Source organism: Haemaphysalis longicornis, unplaced genomic scaffold (genome assembly GCF_048455015.1).
Source record: "Haemaphysalis longicornis isolate Haplotype H1 unplaced genomic scaffold, Haemaphysalis longicornis Haplotype H1 scaffold_1, whole genome shotgun sequence".
Taxonomy (NCBI): Eukaryota; Metazoa; Arthropoda; class Arachnida; order Ixodida; family Ixodidae; genus Haemaphysalis; species Haemaphysalis longicornis.
The window spans coordinates 202,219,214-202,238,829 of record NW_027526203.1 but is presented as its reverse complement, the minus strand read 5'-3'; the positions used below and the strand labels follow the sequence as shown (position 1 = coordinate 202,238,829).

Sequence of the window (19,616 nt, the reverse complement as noted above, 5' to 3'; positions counted from 1 at the left end):
GGGGCCTTGAAAATGTGTTTTCTGGTCCTTGAAAGCCCTTGAATTTTTGCTTTTGAAGCCTGTACGAACCCTGTTTATAACCAACTGTTTTCTGAATTCGACGTCTGTTATAAAGGAGGTCAAAGTAATGGGAAAGGTGGGGCAGCTAACCATGTGGGTGAATAGTGTCTCTTATACCCGATTGTCTCTTACATCCATGTCTTTGCTAATGAGGTTCAATTGTATTAAGATTTTTTTATAACCGATGTTACTCGAAATTAGTAGTAAAAAATTCCATTATCTGTAAGCTTGCCTAGAGATGATAATAAGCGTGTGAAACTATGCCAGTTTGCAAAGCTACAGGAATATTGCAGTGATACTTAATGCACTCACAAATTGAAGGGGGTTCACTGACAGCTATCGAAAAACTGCTGCTTTAAACTGGGACACTTTAGGCATTTTTTGTGGAGAAATGTGGAACTGGAAACGGTAAGAACACCACTTGTTGACGGGCATATAAAAAATTCTTGGGCGACCACTAAGGTGCTGAAAGCTTCAGTATTGATTGTGTAAATGAATTTACGCATGGAACACAGTTTGGTCGACACTCTGGAGTCAGATTTCATTTTTGGAGTAGAGGGAAGGCTCTGGTTAGTCTGTGATCTGTGTAGTGGAACAGCACACATTGATACAGAGCGCAAAAATGGGAAGATGAAAGCACTTTCGGATTTATATTATAACCAGGATGGCTTCATAATCTGAAAATGGTTGTACGTACCATTCTGTATTGTTTGTTTTGAGCCACTGCTGTTTGCTGCTTGCTGCTCACAAATTTCATGTCATTACATGTGTTCTTGGTTGTGGTAAGGCTGTATACGTCGATATGCAGCACAGTGCCTATGTGTACCCTGTTAGCATAGGACACAGCTTTGTGCTATCTTCCACAGCTAATGTGTTACTGTTGCTCATTTGATCTGCTTACACTGCTGGGGGCTCTCAGCTGTCTAAACCATTGCAAACACTCTCGCACAGGTGCATGCCTTTATTGCAAAGCCATGCAGGCTCTCTCTATATATATCTTCTGCTCATATGAAGCAGCCTGCGCTTGTGGATTGAATGTACTATCCCACAGCTAGTGCTAGTGCTCCACCATTTCCCTATACTGCACGGAGGTCTGACAAATTCCCATTAATAGCTAATGCCATACAACACTGTTTTTAAAAAGCGGTTAGATAGGCTTTGAACGTTGTGCCACCTCACCAGAAGGATGAGGGACGGTTAAAAATAGTCGAGTCCTTCAACTTACCTTGGGTGCGTCTATGATAAGAGCACCCTTTTCAAGCGCATCCTTGTGCCTATGAAAAGTGCACTGAATAAACGTGATCATAAAAGAAAGCTGGGCATTGGTACTGCATGCCTGCTTTTCTTTCTATGAAGTGTTCGCATACCTCTAATGGCAAGCTTTTTCCTCGCTTCTCTGTTCTCTTCAGCACCCTTTAGGCAAGTACGCAGCATATTGGAGGAGCCACACCTTCCAGTAGCACCATGGCCTCCCGCAATTATGGGCGTATAGACAGTAGTAGTTGTTCATGTGAGGAAATCGACAGTGGTTAGGTGTCTGTCTGCGTCCAGCTACTTCGCGACGTAAAAATACCTATGGCCTCATAAGATAGACGCTTTTAGTGTACTGGGCTTTTGAAGCTTGGATGAAAGGTTAACATCAGCCAGCTATTCGTAAAAAATGAGAACGTCTCAAGAACGATCTGGATGTCACCAGGTTGTTGGACCCGCCGCGGTGGCTCAGTGGCTAAGGCGTTGCGCTGCTGAGCGCGAGGTCGCGGGTTCGATTCCTGGCCACGGCGGTTGCTTTTCTGATGGAGGCGAAAAGCAAAAACACCAGTACGCAGCATATTGGAGGAGCCACACCTTCCAGTAGCACCATGGCCTCCCGCAATTATGGGCGTATAGACAGTAGTAGTAGTTCATGTGAGGAAATCGACAGTGGTTAGGTGTCTGTCTGCGTCCAGCTACTTCGCGACGTAAAAATACCTATGGCCTCATAAGATAGACGCTTTTAGTGTAGTGGGCTTTTGAAGCTTGGATGAAAGGTTAACATCAGCCAGCTATTCGTAAAAAATGAGAACGTCTCAAGAACGATCTGGATGTCACCAGGTTGTTGGACCCGCCGCGGTGGCTCAGTGGCTAAGGCGTTGCACTGCTGAGCGCGAGGTCGCGGGTTCGATTCCTGGCCACGGCGGTCGCTTTTCTGATGGAGGCGAAAAGCAAAAACACCAGTGTGTACGAGATTTCGGTGCACGTTAAGGATCCCCAGGTGGTCAAAATTAATCCGGAGCCCTCCACTACGGCGCGCCTAATCGCCTGCGTTGCGTCGGCGCGTTAAACCCTACAATCAATCAAACCAGGTTGTTGGCAATTGGGCTTTCGTGCAATAGTGAAGCATGAAAGGCGAACGATGCAAGGATGAAACTCAATGCCTGAATGTGCAGCTGCCAGTGGTATGTTTTGGCATGGTATATGTTCTGGGTGCAATTCTGTGCAGTGTCAGCTTCCAGAAGTTGGAACAAATTTTATTTGGCCAAAGTGTTGCAAGGAACCAGTTCGCATGTTATTTCCTTTCTTTTTTGTGCTGAGTAAGCTCCTTCGTTTACGTTGTTGGACTCAGGTCCGCCTCTTATGCCTCAAAAATTGTTGATTGGAGAACTTTCCAAGCCTATTGCACCATTTCGGTCACATTATGCTGGTGAAGATTTGCCGCAGCAAGCTACTGGCCACAGCTCTAACTTAGGCATTCCTCTCTTGTAAGCATGTACCACCTGCATACTTAGCTTGCAGCAGTCGAGGGCAGCAGGAGATAGCCTGTACTCTGTATTGTGCACGTTCTTAGTTTTCGCACATCTTACTACAATGTTGGAGCTTCACAATAAAGCGTTTTTTGCAGCGTCTTTCCTTGTTGCCTTCATTTTGTTCACTGTACACTTCCACAGCTGCCTTGTCTCTGGTATAGTTGTGGAACAGCTGGGGCAGTAATGAAAATGTTTATATGCAGTTAGCGCTTACAAAAGCTAGTTCAATCAAAAACAGTTTCACTCTTGGATCTTGAAGAGTATCCTGTAGGGGTGTGCGAATACTGAATAGTTTTCGGATCGAATATTGAATTGAATTAGGAAAGAAAGCTGAATATCAAATCGAATGTCTTTTTTTTTTTTTTCCAGGCCTTGATTTTCTACAGAGTTTTGTGCAATAGCAGAAGCTACTTTGCATGTTTGGGAGTTGTGGCGCTCTTTTTACAACTTAAAGAAGAAAGTTTTAAACTCTCATTCGCAGCAGTCCAGCCGCCGAATCGCTATGAGGTCGTACTTCAGGAATCGGGAGGAGACTTTATACGCATTTGAAGAATGACTTGCACTAGAGTTGTAGTGCAATCGTAGGCAACAACTAGATAGCGCCTCTGAACTCCGAAGCGAGCACTTTGCAGGCATGAATAATGGGACATTAAAACATGGCATAACCACCATCATGGACCACGATAAAGCCCTTCTTTGAAAGCACATGGTGAGTGTGAAGTGTGAACGATACGTTGCGGAAGAAAGGCTTTCACTAGTCGCCATGCATGAGCTTGCGCTACTTAGTGTGAGGGCAGCTTACTGTGGTACCAGGATAAGAAAGCAATGAGACACTCCTTCGAAAGCCCACGGCAAACATTAAGGATATGCGGTGGAATGATGGCTTGCATTAACCACTGACAGATTGCAATGATTGCTCATCGGTTCAACAAAGGGGTAGTAAAACTGGTAAAAATATTCTCCCCTGTGGTTTAGAACGTAAACAAAAAAAATGCAATAAGCACACACCAACTGCATGCAAAAAATCCAGAACATCTTTTCTTTTTAAATAACGGAGGTGCTGTTAAAAGACATGCAACTGCAAGAACACACCAAAAACGCTGGCAGTTGCTTTACCGGAAGCTTCACTAACATAAACATCCGGTTGTGGAATTCAATATGGCGGCCAGAGTTGACTGTATGGAGGAGAGATCTTATTGATGCAATCTTAATTACTCGGTGCTATGCGATAAAATTTCTTGCCTCTACAAGGCATGCTCTTTGAAAGCGCGATTTGCATAAAGCTTGCCGAATACATGGAAAGTGAGCAGATGGTGCAGTAGCAGTGCGTTAGTTGCGCGGACATCTCTAAGTAATCCTATGCTTTGTAAGTGCACAGCACACTAGGTGCCGTCGTTCAAAGTAGCTGTGTACAGACGACGTTTGCATCTGGCGGAGAGTTGCCGAAACAAGTTCAGAGCGGCCTGTGACGGAAGTTGGGGAACCTGTCCCATAGGGCTCGCGCCTCTCCGGCAACTTGCACGGTGCTCTGCCGGGTGCAGGAACGCGTTTGCCCGGGGTTTCTCTGCTACTCCACCGCGCTGTACCGCCGTTGCCATCACATTCTTCAAACTAACCGCATAGGTAGCAACCCCGCACGGGGCACAAGACAGAGCCTCCTTGTGGTGGCTCCTGCCCCACATGACGTCCAGAAAACATCACTGACGTCATATTAATACCAGTTGTTATTTTGCATAGTATAATACGAAATGCACATTTCTTTTATATTTTAGTAGAAATTTGAAAAGCCACTCAATTGCTAGAAGTTTTCTAAACAAACCATTTTTGTTTTTGCGGGAGCACACGGCACTGCTGCTGCTGCCACTGTATGGCAGTATCGTGTATCCGAAAGCCCTGATTTTTTGTGTTAACAACGTAGATAAAGCAAAGTTGATAATGTTAGAAGCACTATGAGAAATTGTGAGAACGTTGCTTGTGTTTAAGTATTGTGCAGGGACCAAGCCACCCTTTTCAGACGGTAGCAAAATACCCGCTCTCGAGTAATGTTGACCAGTGACCGCTTGATGTACGCGATGGTGCCTGTGTATAATTTAAGCATACGTGAGACGACATCGCGCAGCTGAGTGGCCCCGTCGGACAACCCACGTCTCGCGCTAGGAAAGACACAGTTCGAGCGTAATTATGTGAGTGTGCTGAGGCATGTCGGCGTGGCGGCATCTGCTATCAACAGTTTGCACCACGGCAAGTTCAGAATGCTTAAATGGGTGGCCTGAAATCACGGTATGTGTTTTCGAAATGACATCTTAACAGCGCCAAACGAACGGCGGAACGTACAGCGCTCAGGATGAAGGCTAGACGCGGCAACTGATTTTTTACTGGGCGCATGTGCGCATTACAAGTACAAACCAAAAATAGCTAGGAAAGGTAATCTTTGATGTCTCCACATGTACCGCGTATGACCCAGTACAGTAGTTTCCCCTTCAAGAAGATTAGCAAAGAATACTCGAAAATCGTCAGTTTGTCGCACTTTTTGTATATATTTTCAAGTAGACTAAACTGTGGCTTAAAATTTTTCACCCAGGATATGTTTCGAGCGCAGAAAAGTCTTGTGAGCATGCGCCTCTTGCATCATAAATGCATGTATTCAGCGCCTGAAAAGCTTTTTCGGAAGCAATTATTGCAGCTGTAGTGGTCGGCCTTTTCACTGCAATAAAATGTGGCAGAAATACATCGGCGACACGAAGGATGTGAAAGAGCGAGACCAATGGCAGTGTCTCGTATCCCATGGTCCAGAACGTGGCTGGGTAGTTTCCGTCATTCAGCTTCTCACATTGGCACATACATGATTCTACGACAAATTAGGCCCTGGGTCCTTAAAAAGGTACGCTAGCTAGGCACTTCATGCCATAGCTGCTGCGCTGTCATAACTTTCACATCTCGCTGTATATCTGGCGGCATATGCTATGTTGGCCAGATTTTACGGAGTCCCTTCATGCAACGGGATTTGATTCTGGAAACCCAGCCGGTAGGGTTTACAGGCTGTACAGACGGTAATAGGAAGAGTATACACTTGGCCAACCATTGTGTGTAGCACACATACATGCACTCCAGCATATGAAGACCCATGGGTTCTGTGCAGGCTCAATAATCGATGTTAAAGAGAAATCTTAACCAAGGAAAATCTTGGGATGTTCCTGGTACCTGAAAGCATCTATAGATGGTTTGTGTCCATGGGCACCAGCAGCGAGCACGCTGCAAATGTAATTCATGGGCAAAGGTCAAGGGCGTCATGGGGAGAGTTCAGCCAAAATGGTGAAAAACATCCCAATTTCAAACTACATTGATGTAATATGGGGAGGAGTAACGTGATATGGGTGTGTGCTATAAACCCAGTTATTAGTGTGTTACTTGTACGTTAGCACTCAAGTGACATGGTCAAATGGAATGGAGGCCCCTCCGCAATCGCCCAGTTATGTTGTTTTTTTTTTTTTTTTTTTTTTTTTTCCCCCGGTGGATTAGGTCGCTGGCTGTCAGTTGCACAAACAAGATTCTGTGATGTCATAGAGAAATAGATGGAGCTCTCACTGCTTTACTGATGTTCTGTATATATTAGTTGTTTGAAGTTTGCAATAAAATTGATGTCATTTGTTATTGGGGCAAGGAAGTCTTTTAAATGAACGAACCTTGTATTTTTTTTCTTCGTGGCCCCTTTAATAGCCCGCCTACTGTGCCACGAAACTGGTTGCTAAACAAATGCCCACTTGTCAGCCAGCTTCAGTGGCTTGTAACGGTGGCTTGTACTAGGATTTCTCATGGCCAACATAAAATTCAAGGAATCCACAGTGGTACACTCCAGGGCAGTGCAAGTCTCCAAAAGAATTTGACAGCAGGACTGGACACTCAATTCAACCATCAGTCTCCATAGGTGGAAACCAGTAACCCACCCACACAATGCCATGCAAAAAGCCAATGCAGTAAGTGTTGGTAAGTATAAAGAAGGTTTAAAACATAGGTTTTCATAGATCGATTTGTGTGCGAGGCATTCAACGTGTGTGAACCGACTAGATTGGTCTAACTGGCCACCTTGGGCACAAAATACTCATTTTGTGATTTGGGACCGTTGTCAAAGGCTTATCTAATGGGTTTTTTTTTTTTTTTTTTTGCAAGAAAAAGTGAAAGCTCACAGTTGGGGATCTTGAAAACATTGTATAGCCTTTCCAGCAATTGTGCGAGCCTGAAGTAACTCAGCTTATAGTTGGTCCCTGTGTTTGCTAGCTCCCTCAGCAAGCACATGAATGCAGTGACTAAGAAAGATGGTTGGCTAAAGTGAGAAGAGGCGGTGGTACCAAAAAACAGCCCTTGATCATCAAAACAGAAAAGAGTGCTGACGACTCACAGCCCTCGGCTGGGGAGTCATCTTTCGGATACGTGTACAGTGCATTTACAAGCTTTTCTCTCAAAAATCTTGACTACACATACCCTCCACGGAAGGGGTTTGTTTTCGGCAAGGTGGTTGAAATTTGTGATTAGTAACAACATCAACTCGCCATTCATCCCTTACATTTAGCATGCTTCCGCAATTCACTTTAAAAACCCTGCTTTTTCTAATTTACGTATAAATGAAGTGCTTATGCAATGTTCTCTTATTTATCTCTGTTCGAATAAAACATGTGGGTTATACCTTAAAAGCTGCTGTGTCCATGCAGGCATAGCATTCTTCTATGGTGTTATGTCGGGTACACTAAGCTCAGTACTATAATAAACTTAAAACCAGGGCAAGTGAGGTTCCCCATATTGTTTCAGGGTATCTAAACTACTAAATTTTCGTAAGTATTCTTTTACCAATACCTTGGGCGTAACTCAACTCCCACCTTTTTTTCCCATGCCTTTATTGTAGTTGTGCTCTACAAACATACATTCCGAGGTGGAGCATGACTGCTGAATTTAGAGCCCAAACCATTCTTTTGCTATTTCACATTATTGCAGTTGTATGAAACATTGCTTTTGTTTAGTTTTAGCCAATGATTTCCAACAGGCCACTTAAGTGCTGTAAAAACCGCGTTCAAACTTCAATTGCTATTTATAACAAGCAGTATGCTATCACTGGTGGTTTGGCTTTCCTGTGGGACTTCAGTGTAGTGCTAGAGGGTATCACTTGCTTACTCAACATTTTTTCAATGCTGTGTATCATGCAGAAAAACCCCAGTGTTTTGTTTGGAAAAGGAGCTTCACACCATTCACTGTACAGAGGAAGTAGAGCTACTCACTGACATTTTGCACAGCCACGGAAGTTTGATAGAATCATTTGTCATATACAAACACCATGTTTCTTTGTGGCTTAAGGTGTGAAGATGGGAGAGTTAGTCTATATTTGTGGTAAAAATACAGCGCTAATAAACCAAAAGTACAAGGAAAGGTGCTGTGATGAACACATGTAGTGTCCATGTGTTCGCAGCTTTTTGTCCAGTTCCTTTCCTGTGTTTTTTCATAACGATTTGATAGAGTGCCTGAACATAGCCTCTTTGTGTGTAACAAAAATCTCAAAAGCAAAGCACTTATCAATGCTCACATGCTGCCCATTGATACCAAAGCAGAAGTACATTCATTAGAGTCATTTTATTGTTGAGGCCATCCATGATACGTACACCGTTCAGCTGTACTGCAATATTCAAAAACACCTACAAAGACATTCACATCCACACACTGTGTCCTTGGCTCCAGTTCCTGCACAAGGTATTAAGTACTCTCGGGAGGGGGTAATGTCAAGCTGTACAAGAATAATTTCCTCATAGATGTGCTCCTTAAACTATTTTTAGGCTTATTAGCTCAAAAAATAGTTTCAGTGCCTGTTTTTTTTTTTAAAAAAGCTAATGGGCACATAACACAACATATCTATACACCACCCGAGAATGTGCTTTCTAGCAGTTGGGCTCTGCCGGGATATGCATTGTTGCAAAATAAATATGTGACACTGTATTATGACCGGTACGAATGAACATATTCACTTAAGCAATTAGCCGGAACTGTTTTTTACAGAGTGCAGAGTTAAAAAGCAATCGGAAACTTTTACTGTTCACTTCCCTCAAACACTCGGAGAGCAGACAACTAAGCACTCCTTACCAGCTGTGAATACAAGAATTAATGTCGAGTTGAATTCCGCAGGGTGCTCTGGGTGGGTGTATTGATGTCACAGACAATCAGAATTTGTGAATCCACTGTAAGCCTTTGAGAGAAGCTCTCACCATCACTGGCCCATCCCACTGAGTGGGCATGAAAGTATTGTGGTTAGTTGTGTTGACTTCCAAGCCAAACACAACAATAAACAGGAACTAGCCTATCAAAATACATAATCAGAACACATGCAGGATGTTTGGTTGAATAACCGGTTTGAAAAAGGCAGATGACACTAGGGAAAGGTCAGGGAAATAAGAGCCATGCGGTAATTATGGAATAAATTATGAAGCACTACCAGGCTATCAACTGGCGAGGGTGCAGGGCTTTGCCTCCTCTTTACATGCAATTGAGGAGGTAAAAACCTTTCATTAAAATTGCTAGCTGGCACTTCCACGTACCCTCTGGAACATTTCAAGCTAGACAAAACGTTATGTTTCCTGTGCATTCAACTATGGCTGCCTACAGATTGCCTAAAATTCGCAGCCCTATCATGAAAGCACAATAGTACTCGAAGCAACAAAATTTAAAAAAGAAACGTGAATGAACAATAGAAATTTACCTTATGCACACCAAATTTCGAAACAGAAGTGCCAAGCTCGGCACAAACAGCGATCTTATCGGCTTGACTTCTCCCAAACTTGCACAGTTAAGAGTGTGAGCCTCCCTGCACAGGAAGCCAGCCAGTCAGCGGCTGGTTTCAGCGATAGCTTGAGTAGAGGCTGGCCATGGACGGGCAGCTGCTGGCCTCTCCCATTCAACCAGGCCACCCACTAAAGTGGAGCTGCGCTCCCTGCACGCACCGTGCACGGATCGTATCCGCGGGGTAGTCAGGCTTGTTAAGAAGCAGTGCCCCACGAGAAAAACTGCAGAACAAGCTACATGCGAGGATGGATTGCGTTCAACGATGCCCTGCTCTACCTGACGACACTTTATTAGTGCACACGCTGACGCCGCCGCCACTGCGTCGTTCGTTATGTCATCAAAGTCAGCTACCTCCATAGCCACGACGGCGCGACGCGCTGGAAAATACTGATTCGCGCGTTTTTTTAGAGATCCCAGAATCAAAACACGAGGCTTGGCATGCAAGTAGCGAGGCACAGCAGACAAAGGCCGATGGCACGCCAACTGGAGACAGTATATGCTTGCAGTATGAAGCTAGCAACATATTTAACTGCAACGAAACAGCTCTTAGAGCATGGAAAAAGCGGGGCGAAGCAGCATGCAGAAAAGTATGCGTTCGGCTTACCAAGACATGCAGCAGCAAGTTCACTAAAATTACCCCATCTAAATAACTACAAGCAATCCTCCCAACAAGAAAAAAGCGCCGCGAGGCAGCCGCTGTGCAAGACAATGATGTTGCAGTTGTGGTTGGAACCGCGGCCCAACCTAATGCCGTCGCAGCTGTCTTGGGACCTCCTTTGTACAAAAAACCATTGGCCGGAATCGGCTCCCTACCATTGTCAGATGGTGGAGGAATTGGCACCACATGAAAAAACAAGCATGACTTCTCACTACCAACACTCTACTCCTCAAGTCACTATAACACATATAACACATTAACTGTCTCTGTCAGATTCAAACAAATCCTACCGCCGGTACCACGGTGCGATGCCGATGACGTGGCCCAGTTGGTCGGTTGGCTTACTATACACCCAACGTCGCCGAACGTCGCGATGGCCCGTGCTGGTGCGTCGTGGTCCGGATGACCGCGGTGCGATGCCACGGCTTCGCTGAGCAGTGCGGCTCAGCAGGAGGCCAGCAGTGCGAAGCTGCTGGTCATAGGTGTCCGGAGCTGCCCGCTGCCAGACGGTGCGATGCCGCTGGTGCGTCGGGGGCACGGCTCGACAGGTCGCCGGCGGTGCGATGCCGCCGGTCAGCAGGAGGCCAGCAGAGCGAAGCCGCTGGTAATCGGTGGTTCTGGGCAGCCCGCTGCCAAACGGTGCGATGCCGCTGGTGCGTTGTGGGGCACGGCCCGAACTTGCCACCGTTCCTCCAAGACCTCGTTCCACTCTCTCTAATCCAACTTTGTTCTCTTCCTCTTCACCTCGCATTCTATCGTGTGCGGCTCCCATTCGCTGAACAAGCTACCTCCTCCTCCTCTTCGATTACCCTGTGTTTCTTCTCCATTGGTCACTTCAAAATCCTTCTCACCATCCCGTATGCTGATTTTTCTTTCTCTTCATCTTTTCTGACAACATCTTCTGGGGCCAATCCCCCTTCGGGTATGAGCTCTTCTTACCACATGACAGTGATATCTATCGCAAGAGGCATCCTTGAAGAACTGTTTCCCAGAAAACTAGCCGTTTTGGTTTTGTTCTTAATATGCTAGGGGAATTTCGGGTAATGTCCTCAATAAAGGACACCAGGGCCCAAAGATTTAACAAGCAAACATACCGATGGAGCGATGGAATGTCTCGAGGGCGTCCAAGCTGACCGTGTCATTGCCCGCAAGACAGGCAAAAAGGGGAAGCTGGTGTGGTGCCAACTGCAGGTGATGCGCAAGGGCTCCGGGGTGGTACGCTTTGGTGGTCAGCGTCCGTGTGTTCAAGTGCAAGGTGGAGAGGTACAGCACTCGCATGTTGAACATCACAAAGTCCGTGTCTTGTCCGAGGAGCGCAAAGCACTCCGGATGTTTGTCGGCGTACCGGGCGGCTTCGAGGTCACACTCTTCAAGCGCATAGAAGACCTGCGATGGAGGAGGAATTTTTAGTACACAGACAGCACTCGCAACCGTGAAATGATGCGCAAGCCATGCGCGCAGCTCACCCTGCAATTGGTGAGGCACTTTGCAGCGAAGCAGAGGGTGAAGGATGTGCCGTTGGGGCAGCAGTAGTCGTCCTGGTCCTTGCCGGTCCAAGTCCGCTTCCGGAGCCGTTCGAACGGGCTCTTGATATCTTGCAGCCTCTTCTCGCGGCAAAGTCGCCACTCGGCTGCTTTCGGCTGGCAGACTTGTCCATCGAAAAAAAAAAAAAAAAACCAGGTCGATCCCTCGTTCTTGAAGCGGCCTCACGAATTCTTGCTGGAAGAGAGAATAAATGAAAGCAGCCTTAAAAATTCCCCGCATTTCCCCGAGGGGAAGAATGTGAAAGTGCGAATGCACGAGTTGAATTTGCGCGGTTCGGTAATGTTCGCGAAAGAGAGATCACACACACACACACAACTACAAAGAAAGAAAGATGCATTTATTCACAGACACCTATTTGTGTTGTCGTTGTACTTGATTGCTAGAGCGGATCTCAGCTTTGAAATTTCGTGTCAGTACTCCTTTAAGCGGGTGCATTAGCCCTTCTCACGCCCGATTCCTGGCCAATCCCCCACGTGGGTATGTGCCATGTCAGCAGCCAGGCAGCGCGCGCCCATCTCCCCCCGTTGCCAAGGAAGATGAGGAGATTCCTGGCCAATCCCCCACGTGGGTATGTGATGCGGACATCGCCGGTGGACGCAGGTTCAGGGTCGCTTAAGAAGTGCATTGCACTTAAAAGGCAGACCCCCCCTATTTTGACTCAAATGACATTTGACTCAAATAAACCTTTGAGCTGCTACACAATGTTTTAAATGCAGAGCATTTCAGTAACTCACGATGTCACCCGCGTTGGCGTCCGTAGTCCGCACGCTCACTGCGCATGCGCGTCGAGTCGAGGCGAAAGCGAACACATCTCTCGCGAGGGGCATTGGATTGGATTCGAACACTCTCTCGCGAGGGGCATTGGATTGGATTCGATTGGATTGGCTTGGATTGGCTTGGCTTGGATTTGGATTGGATTGGATTAAAGTGGATTGTGTTGGATTGTGTTGCGTCATAGCCGCGGCACGTTGCGTTATAGCCGCGGCAGACGCGCTTGGGCCGGCGCATGTGCAGTACTCTCTCTTCCGCGGTTTCCTCTCCTTCGGGCGCGCTGCGCATACAACCGGTGTGCCGTTCTCCGGCCAAGCAACATCCGCGGTTGGCTCAAACACCTACAGTCCACGCTGCTTTACAAGTACGCCAAAGCGGCGGAGCGCGCGTTCGGAATTCAGTCAAGGGCGTCTTTGCATGGCTTACGCTTGACGTGACGCTTTGCTTGACTCGAGTAGATGCGACTCATTTACTCGAGTTCCCCCCGTGGGAAGATGCGGGCGGCTTTTTTCAAGGGTTGAAATGCCATTTGAGTCAAAGCTAGGAGCACAAGCCACGGCAACACATCGACTCTCGCTGCTCGCACACTGTGTCAACCGCACGTACTGCTTTGCGTTACAGCCACCTCAGTGGTTGCCTCTCCGTTTTTTAGGCAGCGACAGGTGGCGAGCCGTGGTGGCGCCGCCGGTCAGCAGAGCATAGTCAGCGCCACCATGACACGCGCTCTTTCGTCCTAGATCTGATCTCAACGCCGAAAATTTTTGCCAACATGCCCATCTAATTATATGCTCGCGTAAAAAAAAGCACATCACTCACAACGTTTAAATTACACCAGAAAAAATGGCCGCGTATCTGCTCCATGGAGGAAAGAATACTTTTCTTTCCTCCATGATCTGCTCCTTTCGTTGCAAATGTCGCCGAAAGAAGATAGTCGACTGGCGCCCCTGCCAAGCAAAGGCCTTCCTTCTCTTTCCCGATCACCTCTCATGCTGTTCCTCTCCCGTCTCGTTCCTCCCAAGATAACAAACACGCTAGAGGTTTGCTCAAGTAAATTTAAATTTACCGCTTTCTGCTGCTCCAAGTCGGGTGTCTAGAGCCACTACCTTTATTCAGTGACGCTACGGGTGTCTTGATGCCAGCGCTGCCATACGGCGGAGACGCGCGTGAATTGAGGCACCCTACTACAACACTTGTAGAACCACGATGCCCTACTGCACGAGCGTTCCGAAGTATATTATCTCTATGCGTTCCAAGTGGAATGTTGATCCCATCTAATGGAACCTTTCGTTGCTATTGCAGTTTGATTTCTTAAAGGAGCCATGACGAGAAAATACAACTTGGGTTTATTAGAAAGACTGCTTAGTCCCGATAACAATGATACCAATATCATCGCAATCTTCGAAAAAATAACGGAGATATTAACGAAAACGTGTGAAGCCGTGGTGACCCCCTAGCCAATTTCCCGCAACTTTTCTATGACGTCACGGAACCTTGTTTGTGCAATTGGCGCCCCTCTAACTGACCTGTCGCGACGACACATGACTGGACGTCTATAATGGGGTCTCTAGTTCCATTTTACCGCATCACTTGAATGCTAATGTGCAGTTAACGGACTGAAAATTATGTTTTATTGTTGGCCCGTATGACGTCAATCTCGCTCATAACACGTCACTCTGGCGCAAAATTTGAAAGTTATTAAATACTTCTTGCTTTTTTTTCGTTAAAAAAACATCTTTTGGGGCTGCAATGGAGCTGAGTGAGATACTGTATCCTAGTTCTTTCAAATTAAAAGAAGTTGTATTTTCTCTTCATGGCTCCTTTAAATGCCGCCAGGAGGTAGCGCTGGCAACAGCAGGCGACGGTTTTCTGCCGTTGATGTAGTATTTCATTTGCTATCGCAAAAATCAAACATCCACAATTTTTTAAATAAATTGATTGATTGATTGATTGATTGTAGGGTTTAACGCGCCGACGCAACGCAGGCGATGAGGCGCGCCGTAGTGGAGGGCTCCGGATTAATTTTGACCACCTGGGGATCTTTAACGTGCGCCGAAATCTCGTACACACGGGCGTTTTTGCTTTTCGCCTCCATCAGAAAAGCGGCCGCCGCAGCCGGGAATCGAACCCGCGACCTCGTGCTCAGCAGCGCAACGCCTTAGCCACTGAGTTTTTTTTTTAAATAAATGAACACTGCAAATATCACTTATGTATTGATATGCTGCCTTATATTTGCATGATGTCTTGTTCTTGTTCAACAATTTTGACAAGTATGAGCACTGACACTAGACTTAGACGTTTAGATTTGGCTGTGAATATATACAACTATTGCGCAGATTTTCTTTCACTTTGGCCGGGTGACTGAATCGAGTCACTCAGACAGACAGACAAACCAAAATTTCTTCGTTTATAGGCCAAGAAAGACCATCGTCTTTAAAAGATTAACTCACGAAGGTAATCTTTACGCGTCGGCGATGCGCTGGCGGTTGGCGCCGCGCGGAACGCCGACGAAGAGTCCTAGCTCGGCGCCCAGCGACTGAGGGCGCGGACGGGCGCGGTGGGCTGAAGATGGAGGAATCTTCCTCCATGGCTGCAGACCACTCGCAGATTGCGGCGGACTCCTGGACGGATGCCGTTGGGGCGCAGGAAGTCCGCCGGACAGCCTTCAGATATGGTGGCTCTAGCCACCATACTGACCATACTTCAGAGAAGTTCAGACACCTCGCCTGGACGAGACGCCTTCCGATGCGCCTCTTCGACGTGTTCCTCCCCGACTACTAGCACAGAACAGCTACTAGGCGCCGGGTTCCTTCATCCTTCATCCACATCGTCTAGAAAACTAGAAAAGCTGTTTTTTTATCCCACTAGTTAAATAGACGTCTGTTAACCAAACGCTCATCCCCGTGACGTACGTTTTTCATTTTCTATATATATATATATATATATATATATATATACACCTGAGAGGCGGTGCTTTCTATTCAATCTAAGAAAAAAACAAATTTAGAGAAATTCATTTTTTACCATGAAAGGTCCGTATTCAGTTTTTTTTTTAATTTCTCGCCATTTTTCAACGTATATGGACATTTTCGAACTTGTTACCAGGGCCAGTGACGAAATTTGAGTTCTGAAACAATGTTTAGGTAGTACACGAATTATGCAGCACTTATAAATCAGGCACCGATTGTACGCTCCAGATTTATTAAAACGGCAGGATTAGCTTCCGTAGCGCTTCGCCTCGCCAAATTGCCCATTTTAAATGTACATGCTGAAAGAGCTTCTGCAAAGATTACGGTAGTAAACAAAGAACGCCACTTTGCCCCTTTCCTTTGAAAGCCTTTTTTGTGTGCACATACGAACTTGCCACGAGCTGTCCAAAAAAAGGAAATAAATACGTGCAACGCTAACAGCAAGCTCGGGGGGGGGCACTTTTGTTTATTTTGCCCGAGGCTACTGCCAATAATAGCAGACGGGAAGCCCGCGCATGCGCAGATCGATACTGAAAAAGGTCCATACAAGGACTGACAAGAGTGAAATTTGGGGATTCAAGGGGGGGGGGGGGGGGGGGTGTCCAGAAAAACTAGGGGGGGTCTCCACACCCCCTAGGGGTGGTGTAGGGAAATCACTGCTCAATATTTAAGCAACGCTTGCCTCCTAAAAGAAACGAAAGGAAGAGGAAATCTCAAGAAGACCTTCTGATGAAAAAACGACACGAGTGATTACTGCAGACGAGCCTGATGTTGACAAGCCGGCGACTTAAGGGACGGAGCCGCTGTGACAGGTGCAAGAGGAGCGGTATTGCCCAAGTACTGGACATTTCATGAGGTGCGAGATGCCCATGGTGAGGATGTTTTGGACGCCGGCACAGGGGATTTGACCGTAGAAATAGCAGAATTTTTTACTGTAAAAAGAGACGGTGTTTCCCACTCGAGAACGTTTGTACTAGAAAAACATGCAGGAGAAGCGGCAGCGGTTACGATGCGGGATGTAGAAGCTGTATTGAATGAAGCACCTGTACAGGTGCAGCTACTGAAGCTGTAAAGCAATGGCAGTGAACTTGCTTCTTATCTTTTTTTGTGCGTGATATGTATGCGCATGTGGGCATTTTTTACTGTGAGTTGTTAACATTTCAGTACTATGCAGAAGCTGCGTTTTCGTCATTCTTTGCTGATGTAAAATAGCGAACATCCTGTATAAAACATGTTTTTTGAATAGGGTAGTCACTTTGTCATTTGTTTCAATTTGCCTGCTTCAGTGTTTGTGTTGGTTACTTTGTTCCATAGAGGAAGCTCCTAAGAATAAAATGATTTTGTGGGTTTATGCAAGGCTGATTTTTTTTTATTTTGTGAATAGATGCCCCACTTCCTAATGTGCGTAATTGACGACCTCCTGTCTTACCACCAACTCTTCCGTACTTTTATTTACGCCGTGTTTGGATTCTCCAGACTGGTCTTAAAAAGATGCAACAAACTGTGGGTAGCATGCGTTGTGAGTGTTCTATTTGATGAAAGAATTAGAATTGCAGAGCTATTAGTTGCTGCCAATTTACTGCGTTTATTACGGCGGATGCAGTTTAGCGCGCTCGGCGCCGTGCATGTTCAGTGGGCGCTGTGGCTCTCCCTCAGGGATATATAATTTTTTTCGTAGTTTTCTGAGTATATAAATAAAACTGTTGCAAACGGTAATTTTGGAGCGCGCGATAGCATCGCGCGCGCGCGCTCCGCCTTGAAACGCGCACGCTTCGCCCGCCCGCTTGGAAGATTGGTTGACAGCAGCGCCGCCGCTACTGGCGACGTCGCGGGAGTCGCGCGGGGAGCGGCGGCCGCTGCACTGCCCCTTCTAGTACACTGTACACTGTACCGTGGTTTCAGCCTGCGTAGGTGGCGGAAGCTGCTTGTGTTTCGATAATTTCGGCGGATAAAATTATTCCGATGAAGCGCTCGCGACTCAGACACTGCTGTGTTGTGCCGGGATGCAGTCTGCGTTCCGGAACAAATTTGCTATCGGAAGTCAGAACGTTCTGTTTCGCGAGAGATGAAGAAGCAGCGCCTGGCTTGCAGCTATCAAGAGGAAAAAACTGAGCTCCCACAAAGAGCGCGCAGATTTGTTCTGCCCACTTCATTAAAGGGAAGTAAAGCCCAACGTGTGCTTCAATAGCACAGAGATTAACTCTATGGCACAGAGGCGATGCTCACACGTTAGTCTAAGGTCCCCAATTACAAGGATCACGTCGGACGCCCTCGTGTTCCACCCATAACAGTAACCGCGGTGACGATTTAGTCGGACAGCAAAGCTGCATGCTACGCCGAAAATACACTGTAAAGGTGTTTCTTGTAGCTGGAGGCTTAATTATCAGGGATGTGTACTGTTCGAAGCAACACTCGGGACACCAAAGTAGCCGCGCTCCGCATGAATCGCCGCACAGCGTACGTCGCGTTGCCCACGTTTTGTTGCTAATTGCAGTGGCGCCGTTACATTAGCTTTTTATGAGAGCGACGCTTGCGACTGGGTTTTCATCGGTGCGAGCAACTGACTCGTAGTTTGTCGTGTTGCCGCCAATGGAAATCGTCGCACCCCAGCTAATTTACCTTTCCGTGTGAGCGCGGACTACATGTAGGCGGGTTAACTTGAAAGTTTGATTCATGAATAGTGTACTATTCAGTAAACCATAGTTGTTCTCGTGACTCAGCCGCACCAGACGTCATCACATAATGGGTACGTTTTGTTATCTCAGTCACACTGAACACGATCGCGACCGATTCCGATCGGCGCCGATCTATATCAAAACTGCCCATTGTGACACAGGCGCAGTAGAAAGCTATTTATCGTGATGTGTGCCAAACGTTTGAGTGTGTCAACTAGCCCGTTTTATGCAGCCTAAAATACGTGTGATGAAGCGTAGGTTCCGTTTATGTGAAGTGGCGTACCGTACACACCCCTTAAGTGAAAAAGTGGTGTTCATTATTACGACGTTGTTAATAGTGTTGTCACAGTAGTAGTCATGTAGTCGCTAGACATCGCTGTAAACACATCTTAAGGAATGTGCCAGAAATAATGCAGCAACAAACTCAAACACACCCGGGCAAACACCGCCGCGACGGCCGCGACCAACGTTTGGCCGCGACCATTAGAAACCATTACCGGAAGTGCCGCACCGGAAGTCTTCTGGGGCGAACCGTTCGGCGAAACCGTCTATACTCTGCCTCCCGTTAATTCGCGCTGTTTTCCATGCTTTTAACATGCATCAACCAGCCCACTTGCTTCCCGTTCAAAAATACTGACCCCCCGAAGCAGATTAGTCACCTTTGCTGGTGAAAAATCCGGAGTCCATAGCGAACAAAATGGCCGGCACATGGTAGCATAGAGTTAATATTAGGGGTGTGCGAATATCAATTTTTGAATTTCGAAGCGAATGCGAATAATAAAAACAAAGTTCGAATCGAATCGAATATTTTTCGAATATTTTTCGAATACGAATACTTATTGTTTTTTGTAAAATTAATGTTTTCACCATCTAGGGACACAAAAACTGCAACTTTATTGCACAACAAATCACACAAAGTAAAACTAGGAATTACATTGCACTCAACAGGTTAAGGTCTGCACTCACTTAAATGTTAACTGCTCGACATGCTCGGGGAGCAGTGACAACCTCCTGCTCGTCACCACTTTACCAGATACCGAAAACAGCCGCTCACTTGAGACACTAGTAGCTGGCATGCCCGAGCCCGTACACATTGCCGCGCGCTGATACAGTAAAATCTTGATGATGCTATACTCGCGGGACTGCGAAAAATATTCGTATCATCCGAAATTCGTATGAACCAACACAGACCAAAAAATTTAGCGCTGAAAAAAGTTTTCGTTTATTTCTTTTCCTACTTCCGCGTGAAGAAATTCGTGATTTTTTCTGCTTTTTTTTCAACCGCCGTGTCGCAAAGCAGTCCTTTCTGGAGCACGTAAAGCTTCGCGCTCGTCTCCTCACT

At 46.5% G+C, this 19,616-nt stretch overlaps 2 protein-coding genes across 3 annotated transcripts in view; one reads left to right on the top strand and one right to left on the bottom strand.

Annotated features, from left to right (window-relative positions):
- Positions 1 to 2,936, top strand: part of Mal (molybdenum cofactor sulfurase) — a 65,520-nt gene extending 62,584 nt beyond the window's left edge. For both annotated transcript variants that reach the window (XM_077672835.1, XM_077672827.1), the window contains one exon: positions 1,470 to 2,936. The gene's annotated coding sequence lies outside the window, so the exon portion shown is untranslated. The remainder of the gene's footprint in view (positions 1 to 1,469) is intronic.
- A 3,118-nt stretch (positions 2,937 to 6,054) lies between these two features.
- LOC144156445 (uncharacterized) overlaps positions 6,055 to 19,616 on the bottom strand; it is a 63,401-nt gene continuing 49,839 nt past the window's right edge. The window contains exons 5-7 of the mRNA XM_077688376.1: positions 11,784 to 11,921; positions 11,412 to 11,703; positions 6,055 to 6,095 (exon numbers count right to left, since the gene is read on the bottom strand). Of these exons, the coding sequence (XP_077544502.1) occupies positions 6,055 to 6,095; positions 11,412 to 11,703; positions 11,784 to 11,921 (471 nt within the window). The remainder of the gene's footprint in view (positions 6,096 to 11,411; positions 11,704 to 11,783; positions 11,922 to 19,616) is intronic.